This window comes from Scylla paramamosain, chromosome 8 (assembly GCF_035594125.1).
Source record: "Scylla paramamosain isolate STU-SP2022 chromosome 8, ASM3559412v1, whole genome shotgun sequence".
Taxonomy (NCBI): domain Eukaryota; kingdom Metazoa; phylum Arthropoda; class Malacostraca; order Decapoda; family Portunidae; genus Scylla; species Scylla paramamosain.
In genome coordinates, this window is record NC_087158.1 from 11,325,579 (window position 1) to 11,341,603 (window position 16,025).

The window sequence follows — 16,025 nt, forward strand, 5'->3', positions numbered from 1 at the left end:
CTTTAATTTTGCTATTCTCCACAACCCAGAGCAACTGGTGCACCACCCTACTCATATTCCTGACTGTCTTGGAGATACACCCAACACTCTTGACTGTTTCCAAACCTCTAATCCTTCTGCTTATGCTGTCTGCCTCTCTTCTCTGTTGGGCTTCTCTGATCACAGACTCATATCTGTATCTTGTTCTATCACTCCAATCTCTCCTCAGGATCCCCTAAAGCAGAGGTGCTTCTGGCATTTTGCTTCTGCTAACTGGGGAGACCTGAGGAGGTATTATGCTGATTTTCCTTGGAATGACTACTGCTTCTATGTCAGAGACTCGTCTCTGTGTGCTGAGCACATAACAATGGTGATAGTGTCTGGCATGGAGGTGTACATTCCTCACTCGTTCTCTCAATCTAAACCTTCCAAACCTTGGTTTAACACAACCTGTTCTCATGCTATACATGATAGAGAGATGGCCCACAAAAGGTACTTGAGCCTTCCATCAACTGAATCTCATGTGCTTTATATTTCTGCCTGAAATCATGCCAAGTCTGTTCTCCAACTAGCCAAAAACTCCTTCTTTAATAGAAGGCATCAAATTCTTTCAAGATCTAACCCCCCTCTTGACTTCTGGCACCCAACCAAAAACATCTCCAATAACTTTGCTTCTTCATCTTTCCCTCCTTTATTTCAAGCAAATGGCACCACTGCCATCTCATCTATTTCTAAAGCTGAACTCTTCACTTGAATCTTTCCTAAAAACTCTACCTTGGATGATTCAGGGCTCGTTCTGTGGGCCCTCCTATTGTTCTCCAAAACTGCACCTCCATGCTTGCACCTTGCCTAGTCAAACTCTTTTTGAACTCTGTCTTGCTGGAAGTTTGCCTACATTCAGTCTGTTCCTAAAAAGAGTGACCACTCTAATCCCTCAAACTACCATGCTATGGCTTTAATTTCCTGCCTATCTAAAGTTTTGAATCTATCCTCAAAAGGAAGATTGTGAAACATCTATCACTTCACAACCTTGTATCTGATTGCCAGTATGGGTTTCATCAAAGGCCCTCTACTGGTGATCTTCTGGTTTTCCTTATTGAGTTTTGGTCATCCTCTTTTAGAGATCTTGGTGAATCTTTTGATGTTGCCTTAGACATGTCAAAAGCTTTTGATAGAGTCTGGCACAAAGCTTTACTTTCCAAATTACCCTCCTTTGGCATCTAACCTTCTCTCTGTAACTTCATCTCAAGTTTCCTTTCTGACTGTTCTGTTGCTGCTGTGGTAGACGGTCAATGTTCTTCTCTTAAATCTATTAAGAGTGGTGTTCCTCAGGTTTCTATCTTGTCACCCACCTTCTTCCTGTTATTCAGCAATTATCTCCTAAACCAAACTCCTTGTCCTATCCACTCCTAAGCTGATGATACCACCCTGCACTTTTCCACTTCTTTTTGTAAACATCCAACCCTTCAGGAAGTAAACAATTCATGCAGGGAAGCTACAGGATGCCTGACTTCTGATCTCTCTAAAATTCCTGATTGGGGCAGACCAAACTTGGTATTGTTCAGTGCCTCAAAAACTCAATTCTTTCATCAAACAATTCATGCAGGGAAGCTACAGGATGCCTGACTCCTGATCTCTCTAAAATTCCTGATTGGAGCAGACCAAACTTGGTATTGTTCAGTTCCTTCATCTGTCAACTCATCACAACCTTCCAGACAACTATCCCCTCTTCTTCATTGACACTCAACTGTCCTCCTCTTCTACACTGAACATCCTTGGTCTGTCCTTTACTTATTCTAAACTGGAAATTTCACATCTCATCTCTAGCAAAAACAGCTTCTATGAAGTTAGGCATTCTGAGTCATCTCCAACAGTATTTCTCACCCCCAGCTGCTAATTCTGTACAGGGGCCTTATCCACCCATGTATGGAGTATGCTTCACATGTATGGGAGGGGGGTTTCACTCATACTGCTATTTTAGACAGGCTGGAATCAGAAGCTTTTCATCTTATCAACTCCTCAAACTGACTGTCTTCACCTTCTTTCTCATCGCTGCAATGTATCACCTCTTGCTATCTTCTACCGCTGTTTTCATGCTAACTGCTCTTTTGATCTTGCTGACTGAATGCCTCCCCTCCTCCCACAGCCTCACTGCACAAGACTTTCTTCATTCTTGCATCCCTATTCTGTCCACCTCTCTAATGCAAGAGTTAACCAGTATTCTCAATCATTCATTACTTTGGTAAACTATGGAACTCCCTGCCTGCTTCTCTATTTCCTTCTTCCTGTGACTTGAACTCTTTCAAGAGGGAGGTTTCAAGACACTTATCCTTCAATTTTCGATGATTCTCATGACATCTCTTTTGGGACTGGCGCCTAAGTGAGATTTTTTTTTTTTTTTTCAGTTTTGTTTACCTTGGCCAGTGACCCTCATGTAAAAAAATTCCCTACTTTCAGTTTGAAACCACCTCCTTCAGACAATTACTGAGGCACAGAGTTCATTGTGTATGATATTGAACTCTCCAACTTCATGCATTGACTGTTCCTTAGCTTCCCCATTTTCCAGAATGCATTCATTCCATAAGAACATAAGAAATAAAGGAAGTTGCAAGAAGCCATCAGGCTTACATATGGCAGCCCCTGTATGAAATATACCTACCTATTTCCACCTATCATCCCCATCTGTCTAATTTTTTCTTAAAGCTCCCAAGGAGGAGGCAGTAGACACCTGCCGAAACGATAATTACTCCCAGTGAGGTCTAAAGCACTGTTCAGGGGGTGCTGTGAACTTATCATTAAACCCAGCTGTGACCTCACTGAACGTTTCCCTTTGTGTCTCACAACACAAGGGGGCAGTCACAGCCTGCCCTCTAAAGACAACTCTCTTCCTCCACACAAAACTACAAGCACCTAATAACACACACACCCTTCACTCAAAAATTTTAAAATCATGGCGACTCCTACACCAGCCTCGGAGTCCCCATCTGGGGAGGGGACCATAAATGTCCCCAGGTCGGACTGCCTTTCCGTCGACGACCCTAAGTGTCTTGACACCCCCCTCAACTTTTTCTTCATTAGCTTCTGCAACATTCGCGGTCTAAGATCTAATTTTCAATCTGTAGAACACCACCTCTCCTCTTCTAAACCTCATCTTCTTTTCCTCACTGAAACTCAGGTGTCTGAGGCAACTGACAGTAGCCCCTTTTCTGTTCCCTCCTACTTTCTCTATCCTCATTTTCGATCCAAAGCTGGATGCTGCGTTTATGTGCGCAATAACTTAACCTGCTCTCGTGCCCACGCTCTTGAATCTTCCGAGTTTTCCACCATCTGGCTACGACTACAGAGTCATTCTCATACTAAATTTATCTGTGCTGTATACCTCTCTCCTAACTCCTCTGACTATAAGAAATTCTTTGACTACTTAACTTCCAAAGTGGAGCACATTCTGACCCTCTTCCCTTTTGCAGAGATCTCCATTCTTGGAGACTTCAATGTTCACCACCAGCTTTGGCTTTCCTCTCCCTTCACTGACCATCCTGGTGAACTAGTCTACAACTTTGCTATCCTCCATGACCTAGAGCAATTGGTGCAACACCCTACTCGTATTCCTGACCGTCTTGGAGATACGCCCAACATTCTTGACCTTTTCCTGACCTCTAATCCTTCTGCTTATGCTGTCACCCTTTCTTCTTCGTTGGGCTCCTCCGATCACAATCTCATATCTTTATCTTGTCCTATCACTCCAATCCCTCCTCAGGATCCCCCTAAGCGAAGGTGCCTCTGGCGTTTTGCCTCTGCTAGTTGGGGGGACCTGAGGAGGTATTTTGCTGATTTTCCTTGGAATGACTACTGCTTCCATGTCAGAGACCCATCTTTGTGTGCTGAGCGCATAACAGAGGTGATAGTGTCTGGCATGGAGGCGTACATTCCTCACTCTTTTTCTCGTCCTAAACTTTCTAAACCTTGGTTTAACACAGCTTATTCTCGTGCTATACATGATAGAGAGGTGGCCCACAAAAGGTACTTAAGCCTTCCATCACCAGAATCTCATGCACTTTATATTTCTGCCTGGAACCATGCCAAGTCTGTTCTCCAACTAGCCAAAAACTCCTTCATTAACAGAAAATGTCAAAACCTTTCAAGATCTAAATCCCCTCGTGATTTCTGGCATCTAGCCAAAAATATCTCCAATAACTTTGCTTCTTCTTCTTTCCCTCCTCTACTTCAACCAGATGGCACCACTGCTATCACATCTATTTCTAAAGCTGAACTCTTTGCTCAAACCTTTGCTAAAAACTCTACCTTGGACGATTCTGGGCTTGTTCCTCCCTCTCCTCCACCCTCTGACTACTTCATGCCACGAATTAAAATTCTTCGTAATGATGTTTTCCATGCCCTCGCTGGTCTAAACCCTCGGAAGGCTTATGGACCTGATGGGGTCCCTCCTATTGTTCTCCGAAACTGTGCCTCCGTGCTTGCACCTTGCCTAGTCAAACTCTTTCAGCTCTGTCTGTCAACATCTACCTTTCCTTCTTGCTGGAAGTTTGCCTACATTCAACCTGTTCCTAAAAAGGGTGACCGCTCTAATCCCTCAAACTACCATCCTATTGCTTTAATTTCCTGCTTATCTAAAGTTTTTGAATCTATCCTCAACAGGAAGATTCTTAAACATCTATCACTTCACAACATTCTATCTGATCGTCAGTATGGGTTCCGTCAAGGCCGCTCTACTGGTGATCTTCTGGCTTTCCTTACTGAGTCTTGGTCATCCTCTTTTAGAGACTTTGGTGAAACTTTTGCTGTTGCCTTGGACATATCAAAAGCCTTTGATAGAGTCTGGCACAAAGCTTTGATTTCCAAACTACCCTCCTACGGTTTCTATCCTTCTCTCTGTAACTTCATCTCAAATTTCCTTTCTATTGCTGCTGTGGTAGATGGTCACTGTTCTTCTCCTAAATCTATTAACAGTGGTGTTCCTCAGGGTTCTGTCCTGTCACCCACTCTCTTCTTATTATTCATTAATGATCTTCTAAACCAAACTTCTTGTCCTATCCACTCCTATGCTGATGATACCACCCTGCACTTTTCCACGTCTTTTCGTAGACGTCCAACCCTTCAGGAGGTAAACATATCACGCAGGGAAGCCACAGAACGCCTGACTTCTGATCTTTCTAAAATTTCTGATTGGGGCAGAGCAAACTTGGTATTGTTCAATGCCTCAAAAACTCAATTCCTCCATCTATCAACTCGACACAATCTTCCAGACAACTATCCCCTCTTCTTCAATGACACTCAACTGTCCCCCTCTTCTACACTGAACATCCTCGGTCTGTCCTTTACTTATAATCAAAACTGGAAACTTTACATCTCATCTCTAGCTAAAACAGCTTCTATGAAGTTAGGTGTTCTGAGACGTCTCCGCCAGTTTTTCTCACCCCCCCAGCTGCTAACTCTGTACAAGGGCCTTATCCGTCCATGTATGGAGTATGCTTCACATGTCTGGGGGGGTTCCACTCATACTGCTCTTCTAGACAGGGTGGAATCAAAAGCTTTTCGTCTCATCAACTCCTCTCCTCTAACTGACTGTCTTCAGCCCCTCTCTCACCGCCGCAATGTTGCATATCTATCTGTCTTCTACCGCTATTTTCATGCCAACTGCTCTTCTGATCTTGCTAACTGCATGCCTCCCCTCCTTCCGCGGCCTCGCTGCACAAGACTTTCTTCTTTCTCTCACCCCTATTCTGTCCACCTCTCTAACGCAAGAGTTAACCAGTATTCTCAATCATTCATCCCTTTCTCTGGTAAACTCTGGAACTCCCTGCCTTCTTCTGTATTTCCACCTTCCTATGACTTGAATTCCTTCAAGAGGGAGGTTTCAAGACACTTATCCACCAATTTTTGACCACTGCTTTGACCCTTTTATGGGACTGGCATTTCAGTGGGCTTTTTTTTTTATTAGATTTTTGTTGCCCTTGGCCAGTATCCTTCCTACATAAAAAAAAAAAAAAAAATGACTCAGCACTATCAACTTGATTACTGAGTTTTTTCCATTCATCTACCACTCTACTTGAGAGCCAATTCCTTCCTATTTCTTTTTTAAATCTAAATTTTTCAAGCTTGAACCTATTATTTCTTGTTCTATCCTGGTTATTGATCCTAAGAATTTTGCTTATATCCCCCATGTTATAACATTTATATCACTTAAAGACTTCTAACAGGTCCCCTCAACCTACATCTCTCAAAAGAATGTAAATTTAACAGCTTCAGTCTTGCTTCGTAAGGAACACTTTTCATTCCTTGTATCCTTTTAGTCATTCTCCTTTGTACTGATTCTAATAGATCTATATCCTTCCTGTAATATGGGGACAAGAACTGCACAGCATAATTTAGATGAAGATGAGGTCTGACCAGTGCCAAATGCAACTTTAATATTACTTCAGGACTTCTACTTTTAACACTCCTAAAAATGAATCCTAATACCCTATTTGCCCTGTTTGTGGCCTCTATGCATTGCTTTCTTAGACATAGTCCAAAGCTAACTAATAACTCCTAAATCTTTTTCACACTCTGAAAATACCAGAGTTTTGTTGTTTATTGTATATCTACTGTGTAGGTTCCCTCTACCTACACTAAGTACTTTGCATTTGTTGATATTAAATGCATATGCATCCACTCAGAATGGAACTTGCCAAAGCTTTGGACTACTTGGTCACATGAAATTCTTTAACCTGTACAGGCCTACTATTGACTATATCCGACACCACATTTGTCCACTGAGGGCCTGCTGATGGCTATATTCAACACCAACTTCTTCCTTTATTTACACATTTACACAGTTTGTATAGTAGCTAAGGGTTTCTGAATTAGATGTGGGGTCTCTCTCTCTCTCTCTCTCTCTCTCTCTCTCTCTCTCTCTCTCTCTCTCTCTCTCTCTCTCTCTCTCTCTCTCTCTCTCTCTCTCTCTCTCTCTCTCTCTCTCTCTCTCTCTCTCTCTCTCTCTCTCTCTCTCTCTCTCTCTCTCTCTCTCTCTCTCTCTCTCTCTCTCTCTCTCTCTCTCTCTCTCTCTCTCTCTCTCTCTCTCTCTCTCTCTCTCTCTCTCTCTCTCTCTCTCTCTCTCTCTCTCTCTCTCTCTCTCTCTCTCTCTCTCTCTCTCTCTCTCTCTCTCTCTCTGTTAATATTCCTGTATAATTTGATGCTATAACTTGTCATTCCATTACTAGCACAGCACTCCAAAGTTAATAGATTTTTTTGTTAGGTAGGTGTTAGAGGTTGCTGCCCTTTATATGGTTGACCTATATACAAGGTATACCATAAATTACTAATCTACTAGCCAGAAAGCAGGGGGTGACCTATACTTGAGATCAACCTATACTTGAGGAAATACAGTATATTGTATATAAAGGATAAAGCTCCAAAGACTTACTCTCCCTGATCAACACAAGACCAAGCCGTTGTCTTACACATGGGACAGCTCTTGAAGTTCACTGAGTGACATCAATCAGCAGACACAGACTGCTGCTCAGCCTCACAGCTTGTACATTCCTGTACTGTCATATGCTGCCATGCTGTGGAACTAGTCTCAGAACTTTTCTTATATCACCTGGGATATTCAACTCCCTAAGTGTTCTATGAAAATTTTACCTTTCCATCACTACATTCACTTGAAACAAATAAAAGAGCCTTGACTCTTTCAGTAATACTTGGTAGTTATCCTCATTTTCCACTTTGGGCAGTATTGGTTTGGTCTTCTACACTTGTTGAACCTTGGCTAACACTCTGCACATAAGTAATGCTTACTTTTGCAATGCAGCAAGGTCTGCTCTCCCATTAGCAGCTAGGAATGTTTCAAACTTGTACATTCATCCAATCTAGGTAAATGAAGATCTGTCAGAGCTCACCAAGAATGACAGGAAAGGCATGTCCTGTATCCTCTATTCTATTCACTGTACATACTATTGATTTAGCATAGGGGAGGGCTGAGAAAAACAAATAGTTTGTTGTGTGGCTTTCAGTTGTTTGCTTTATTCCCCAGTATTCCACCTTGACAGTAACCTGTACTGAACCTCCAACTCATACTCTTAACATTGAAATAATCTGTGGCAAATATGGTAATTGTACCCATTAGTCAATGCTACAAAACTCTCAGTGAGTAAACATTACACATGGTGATCTGGTCGCTTACTGCAGTGGGATTAGAATACTGCCACTGCTCCCTGTGCTTTATAAAAGAGAGCTAAAAGGACTGAATCCCCTCTGCTATACTTTTGTTCCCACAATGAGACACTGTGACATCTTAGGTACCTGTCTAAAGGAAATCTCTTAGTCTGGTATATAGATGAACTTTTTCATAAGTTGTTGACTTCATGCCTGCATGCATCCTTGCTCCTGCATCCTCACTGAACAAGATTTTCTAGTTGATCACACCTATATTGTTTATATTACTCATGCAAGAGTTCATAAGTATCTTCATCCATTGAATTCTGTTACTGATAAACTCAACCTATTTTTTCACTCTTTTATAACATGAACTATTTCAAAATAGGAGTATCAAGAGACATCCAACAGTAAATTGGTGAAATCAGTTGGAACCCTTTTCTGGTCTCTTTTCTCTTTCAACTTAGCTCCCTTCCCCTGAGAGAGAGAGAGAGAGAGAGAGAGAGAGAGAGAGAGAGAGAGAGAGAGAGAGAGAGAGAGAGAGAGAGAGAGAGAGAGAGAGAGAGAGAGAGAGAGATCCCAAAAATTACATATTTTGTATTCTTATGCAATACACAGTCATCAGAAAAATGGTTTTGGTTCAGTCAATTAAAAACTTTGGAATTTTTTACCTTAATGTGAATTCCCTGAACACAAACTTGTACCTCATATGTCAGAACATCACAGTCTTTCCTGCATTTTTCATATCAATTTCAACTTAAGAAAAATGGTAACAGGATAAGCTGAATTTTTTGCTGAGTTTGAACATAACAAATTGAAAGACATCAGATCAAAGGACTTATTGTAGTTTAGTTCTTTAGATGTGATAGATTTTACAAAACTTCAATGCCATATTCATTTTACACATATATTATACAAATTTTTCACCCATTATCTGCATGATTGTTCATCTTCATATTCCAAGTGGACTTTGGTGTTTATTTATATTCATGTCCATTCAGAATTTGCTGAACTGTTACCAGAACTGCTTACTCAGCAACAAGTATGTCTGTATCAGGAGTATAATGTAAGAAGTCAGTGTTATGCAATGTTGACAGCATCAGATATATTTATACTTAATGGCCTCATCATTTGGTGATAGTTTACTTAAATATGCAACAGCAGCATATACATAAAGACATCCCAGATTTCTGCATTATAAAATGCAAATGTTTCTCAGTGTGCAGTAAATTTCTACATAGACAAATTTCTTGCACTTCAAAACTCACTTTCAAAGTAAAATGTAAGCAGGATCCATAATGAACCAGTTGAGATAGTATCAAGAACCACAAAATTATGGAGGTGACTTTAAAAAATAAATAGGTATAATAAAAATTATAACTTATTTCAGTGAAGGTCAATTTAATTTGATGCATTAAAACTAAGTAATGAAGTGAATGAAAATGAATAAGTATTCACTTTATCAATTTTCTGATAATCTTTTGTCCTTGCAGATTCTTTTCACCTAATGTTCCTCTTCCATCAAGCAACTCTGAGCTGTTTGTCAAGCCAAATGTTGGTGAAGCAGATCAGAGTACAAATGTATCTTCTAGAGAAAAAGGAATTAAACTGAAGTCATTGGAAGATTCTCCAAGAGGCAAGAATTCCTCGTTGTCTCCAGTTTTTAACTCAAAAAGTGTCCAGAAAAGTTCTTTTAATTGGAAAAGGTTTAGTAATGTGAGCTCTAGTGACCTGAAAATTCAGAAAATTCAAACAAGTGCAGCAGCATCATGTACATTCAAGACAGTCATTCCAAAAGATAAGTGTGACCCACCAGTGCCAAATCAGTCAGACTCCTTACAAGATGAAGTGCTGCCATCTGATGAAAACGTCTTGAGTCAGGAAAAAAAAACCGGGGAAAATGGTTCATGTGGACTCACCTCATCACAGACAACATTGTGTAGTGATATTGATTCAGTAGATAATGAATCATTTGGTTTAACACCCTCTTTGCCATCTTCTCTTGAGGATTCCACAGTCATGCCTTTGAAGGATGCTACAAACTGCCCATCTGAGTCCAACTGTTTTGTAAGTTTCTGAAATCATTCAAATTATCTCCTTCCATTGCCTAAACAGTCTTGACTAACAATGCTGCTCCTTATTTGTTAATCTCCTTAAGGTTTTCCTTTCACCTATGCTTATTATTAAAACTGTTCAAATCCCTTTTTTTTATCTTTCTTTCTTTGCTCTTTTAGAGATAGTGGAATCAAAAGCATTTTATCTCATTAACTCTCCTCTAACTGACAGTCTTCAGCCTCTTTCTCATTGCTACAATGTTGCATCTCTCGCTATCTTCTACTTTTATTTTCACACAGACTGCTCTTCTGATCTTGCTAACTGAATGTCTCCCCTTCTGTGGCAGCCTTGTTGTACATGACTTATATTTTTTCTCATTCCTATTCTGCCCATCTCCCCAACCCTTCTGTGGCAGCCTTGTTGCATGTGACTTATACTTTTTCTCATTCCTATTCTGCCCATCTCCCCAATGCAAGAGTTAACCAATATTCTCAGTCATTCATTCCCTTTTCTAGTAAACTCAGGGACTCCTTGCCTGCCTCTGTATTTCCTTCTTTCTATGACTTGAACTCTTTCAAGAGGGAGGTTCCAAGATGCTTATCCTCCATTTTTTGGCAGTCCTTTTGACCTTTCAATTATTAATTTATTTTTTATTTATTTATTATTATTTTTATCAATTTTTCTTCTTCACAAGTAGTGAAAGGAAGCTGGCCAAGGGGATTTCTACTAAGTTGAGTAAACAAAATGCCAACTAGATGTTAGTCTAGGAAAGTTCTCTCTCTCTCTCTCTCTCTCTCTCTCTCTCTCTCTCTCTCTCTCTCTCTCTCTCTCTCTCTCTCTCTCTCTCTCTCTCTCTCTCTCTCTCTCTCTCTCTCTCTCTCTCTCTCTCTCTCTCTCTCTCTCTCTCTCTCTCTCTCTCTCTCTCTCTCTCTCCCTTTTTATTTAAACAAATTTACATCAGGCTTAAAACAACATGTTTTTTAAGCTGCTATTTAAAAAGCCTATACTTAAATATAAAGAAGAAAATATATACAAAAAGTGAACTCATCCTACTATATCTACACATGTGAGTAACACAGCACGAGAGGGGGAGTTTGTGTTTTACACCACCTGTGTGCAGCCACTTTCACTTGCTGAAGTGTCACTGTCTGTGTATCACTCGTGGCTGCCATAAACACATTCCACAGTCTGGAGGTTCTGGCTGTGGAAGAGCGCTGGTGCTGCTTCGAGTAAGATTGAGAGATTGAGGCACCTGCACCAGCATGTCACTGGAGGTGGTGGTCCTGGACTCCCTCTGGACAGCTCTTGGGGGGAAGCCTTAGTGAGCTGAGATGAGGAACCTCCAGAACCTGGGCCTTGTGCTGGACCACCAGCACCGACATGTCCCGCCGATGCTCCAGTGACGTGACTTTGGTCTGCTCCTGCTGCTGCTGCTGCTGCTGCTGCTGCTGCTGCTGCTGCTGCTGCTATCCATCCATCCCCACCAAGCACAGGGCACGTCGTTGTACAGCATCCACTCTCTGCAAGTCTCTCTCTCTCTCTCTCTCTCTCTCTCTCTCTCTCTCTCTCTCTCTCTCTCTCTCTCTCTCTCTCTCTCTCTCTCTCTCTCTCTCTCTCTCTCTCTCTCTCTCTCTCTCTCTCTCTCTCTCTCTCTCTCTCTCTCTCTCTGTTTTTTTTTTTAAACAAAAAATTTACATCAGGCTTAAAACAACACGTTTTTTATGCTGTTATTTGAAAAGCTTATACTTAAATGTAAAGAAAATATATACAAAAGCGAACTCATCCTACTATATATATACACATGATTAACACAGCACGAGAGGGAGAGTTTGTGTTTTACGCCACCTGTGTGCAGCCACTTTCACTTGCTGGAGTGTCATTGTCTGTGTATCACTCGTGGCTACCGTAAACAGATTCCACAGTCTGGAGGTTCTGGCTGTGTAAGAGCGCTGGTGCTGCCTCGAGTAAGATCGAGGCACTTGCACCAGCATGTCACTGGAGGTAGTGGTCCTGGACTCTCTCTCTCTCTCTCTCTCTCTCTCTCTCTCTCTCTCTCTCTCTCTCTCTCTCTCTCTCTCTCTCTCTCTCTCTCTCTCTCTCTCTCTCTCTCTCTCTCTCTCTCTCTCTCTCTCTCTCTCTCTCTCTCTCTCTCTCTCTCTCTCTCTCTCTCTCTCTCTCTCTCTCTCTCTCTCTCTCTCTCTCTCTCTCTCTCTCTCTCTCTCTCTCTCTCTCTCTCTCTCTCTCTCTCTCTCTCTCTCTCTCTCTCTCTCTCTCTCTCTCTCTCTCTCATATTTAGAGATTACACACATTACACATTATGAGTAATTATTCTTAAACTGGGTCATTTTTTAATGTCTCATTGTCCCATGTTCCTGCTTCCCGCTGATCCTCTGACCAAAGGCACACTTAAGCATTTAAACATCATGTGGATAATTGGTGTAAAATTCTTCACTACTGTTAGGATTTTAATGTAGAAAGTCACACTTACTACTTTTTACGTATATATTGACCACTTATTGTTGCATGCACATGTAATCACATATATATACCTGCTTCACTAGCCCAGCATAGACAGCAAAATTGCTCCAGTATGACCTCCAGGTCCTCTGGGTGTGGAGAACAAGAGAACTATCAATTTGAAACAACCCCAGCATCAGTTAACCCTGACCTAGAGGCATTGATGTGTACTCTCATGCCATTTGTTACAGTTTCCTAGCAGATATTGTGCAACCTAAAGAGTTTGGTCATTCAGATGACAGGCATTTCCTCATGGATTGACCACATTCTGACAGCTGTCTCAGAATGATTCTCAGAGGCAAACCCTGTTTTACAGGACACAATTATTTTTTTGGCTAAAGCCAGTATAGACATTCTCCAACTTTTTGAGGAAATAGGGGTGTGGGTTCAGTCACTCCATTGTTAAGCAGTATTGTTTTCTGTGGAACTGGGGGAATGCTAGAAGAAGCAGTTGACTGGCATGGCCTGCTTTTTTGTTTTTCCCTGTAGATTTGCTCTCCTTGGCTTTAGAGCATAGACAAGAGAATTCCCAATGTAATATGGCTAATGAAGCTTGGGGGTATCCACTGGCAACTGCCAACCAGTAGAGAGACCTGCCCCAATCCATCAGGAATATTGCATTCAGTGCTGGGCGAGTTTTAGTCCTACAGTGGCATGCCCTTGACCTGCCATGGCTTCCATGACAGAATCCTTTCAGTCCTGAGAAACTGGTAAGATGGCTCCTTAGGGCCATGGTGGCTCTTGTTAAGGATGTTCCATATCCAGTGGGTATCATGCAGGCCTACATGCAGCATTACTAGCAGGAGTGGTAAGCCATGGGTTATGCAGATCATCCAACATGGGTATGCCCTACCCTTTAAGTGCAACCTGTCTCTTTCACCCTTCATGGTGGCCTTACCCTCCTATAGGCGAGGCAGAGAGTAGCATGAGCCCCTGGCACATGTGATTTGTGTGGCAAGGCCAGACATTACAGTTCCAGTGTCTGTTTCAGACCTGCCAGTGTCATGGGTGTTAACCAAGCTCATGGCCCTAATATCCAGTTGGACCCAAGCCATGGCTTCCACCTCTAGTGGTATCTGGACAATTGGTTAGAGACAGATCCCACACAGCCAACATTGCTCTGTTTTTTCCTGGGGATCTGGGTCAATGTGGCCAAGTCTGATCTGTTACCAGGACAATGCAGACTACCTGGGCATGGTACTGGATACAGTCCAGGTGCAGGCTTTCCCTTCAGAGGAGAAGGTGAGCCAATTCCAGACTATGGACTGTTGGCTTGAAGACAAAAACCTGTTCCAAGATGGGCCCTTAAAGACTCAACCCCCAGTTCACTCGCTTTTCATGGATCCATTGTGCCAAAGGTAGCTAGCCCACCTAGGGATTTATTGGTGTCAGGAGAGTGGTCCATAAAGGAGTCTTGACCACACATCAACCACTTGGAACTCTTGGTAGTTTTTCACACACTCTAGTACTTTGCCACCAAGTTGAAGGAATATTGTTTCTATAGTAACTTGACAGTACAAAAGTGGTTGCCTACCTACATTATATTATGAAGAGAGCATAAAGTCAATCTCTCATTGCAGACAGGAGAAATATTGTGGTGATGTGAGGACCACAATATAGTTCTCAAACCAGTATTTGTTGCAGTTCATCACAGCACCATTGCAGACCTCAGCAGGGAATGCTTTTCACCTATAAGTGTGTGAGATTTTTTGTGTGTGGGGTACACAACAGTTTGACCTATTTGTCACCTCCCTGACTGACTGTTTTGTGTCTCCACTATCAGAACTAGGAGCATGGTATTGGGATGCCTTCCTCCCTTGGGGCAGCTTCAATGTTTATGCCTTTCCCCTATTTCCTCTCCTTTGGAGGTATTAGTAATGGTCTGCGACAAGAGTTCTCAAGGTGACATGGATGGCACCTCATTGGCTGCCGCAGGCCAACTGATTCCCTCTCCTCCATGAGCTGCTAGTGAATCTTATGAGCTCTGTTCACACACGGGGCTTCAGAATACATGGCTTTTTGTGCAGAGCTGTCAGGTACATGTGTCAGTCCTCCATGGCTGTGTACAAAGACGAGTGGAGAATTTTCTGTCCTTGGTGTAAGTGGAGGAACCTTGATCATCTTCCGGTGGGAGTCAAAACATCTTTCCACTGCTCTTATAAGAGGCTACAGGTTGGCTTAGGCACAAATCCTTCACCAGAGAGGTATTCATCTTATAGCTGGTAAAGACCTGATGCCACTCTTACACTCTTTTACTATTAAGAGAGCACCACTTTCTCCCTGTATGTCACCCTGCAACTTGTCCCTAGTTCTGCAAATGTTCATTTAATGACCACATGAACCCTTTAGTAAGGCCTCTTCAAGGGACATTTTACTTCATGCCTATTTTCTCTTGACCTTGGTTATAACACAACAGATAAGCAAGTTTCATGGCCTCTCAGCAGAGATTAAGCATTCAAATGGCTGGTCCTCCCTCACTTTTTCTTTTGCACCTGTCTTTATCACTGATATGCAGCACCCATAGGATGACTCCTGTGGGAGTTATCCATCCCTGCCTTTAATGGCTTTGTGAGTAATCTATAGGAGGACTGTTTAAGTATTCCCCATAAGGCCTTAACAGGCCTTGTGGGAGTACTTAAGACATATAATAGATCACAATCTGGTGTGTTCCTGCCTCTTTATGATGGTGACAGAGCTCTGTCATCATGTCCACCCTCATATCTTGTCCACATGGATCTGCCAGGTCATCCAACAAATGTATACAAGCATCTCCTCTGAGGAGTGTTGGCTAGTTAGGCCATAGGTCATGAGGTACATGCAGTAGCTCCTTGCCTCTCAAGGTGTGCTCTCTGAACCAGGCACTTAGCAGTTTTCCTCCACTTTTGCAGAGTTTTATCTCTTGGGAATGACACATAAGTTGCCTTGACACTTACTTGATGGTTCCAATAGTTTTAGGGCTCAGTGACACTTGCCAAGAGCAGTATGTGAGATGACCCCAACGTAATTTGCTTCCTCCCTGCTATATTTCATGGACTCAGGCATATGTAGTTATGTGTGGATATTTGTGCGCATGATAACAAAATGTTTTTTTAAAGTAAAAACATTTTTAGCAGTATACTTACCGATATGTAATTAAACTAAGAGTTCCTACCTCCCTCTCCTCTCAACAATGGTGTTTCTAGCACAATGTATGTCTGAGTGGCCTGCTGACAGGCTGCACCCAATACATACATGCTGTTTTACCATTTTTCAAAAATCAAAAGAGCAAGCAGGTAAGTTTTTGGATGTTATACTTACCAGAACAATTGTGCTGTTTGTGT

At 42.0% G+C, this 16,025-nt stretch overlaps 1 protein-coding gene across 1 annotated transcript in view; it reads left to right on the plus strand.

Moving 5' to 3' along the window:
* Positions 1-16,025, plus strand: part of LOC135102525 (exonuclease 1-like) — a 116,221-nt gene that overhangs the window by 74,944 nt on the left and 25,252 nt on the right. The window contains exon 9 of the mRNA XM_064007805.1: positions 9,627-10,200. Coding sequence (XP_063863875.1) covers positions 9,627-10,200 — 574 coding nt within the window. The remainder of the gene's footprint in view (positions 1-9,626; positions 10,201-16,025) is intronic.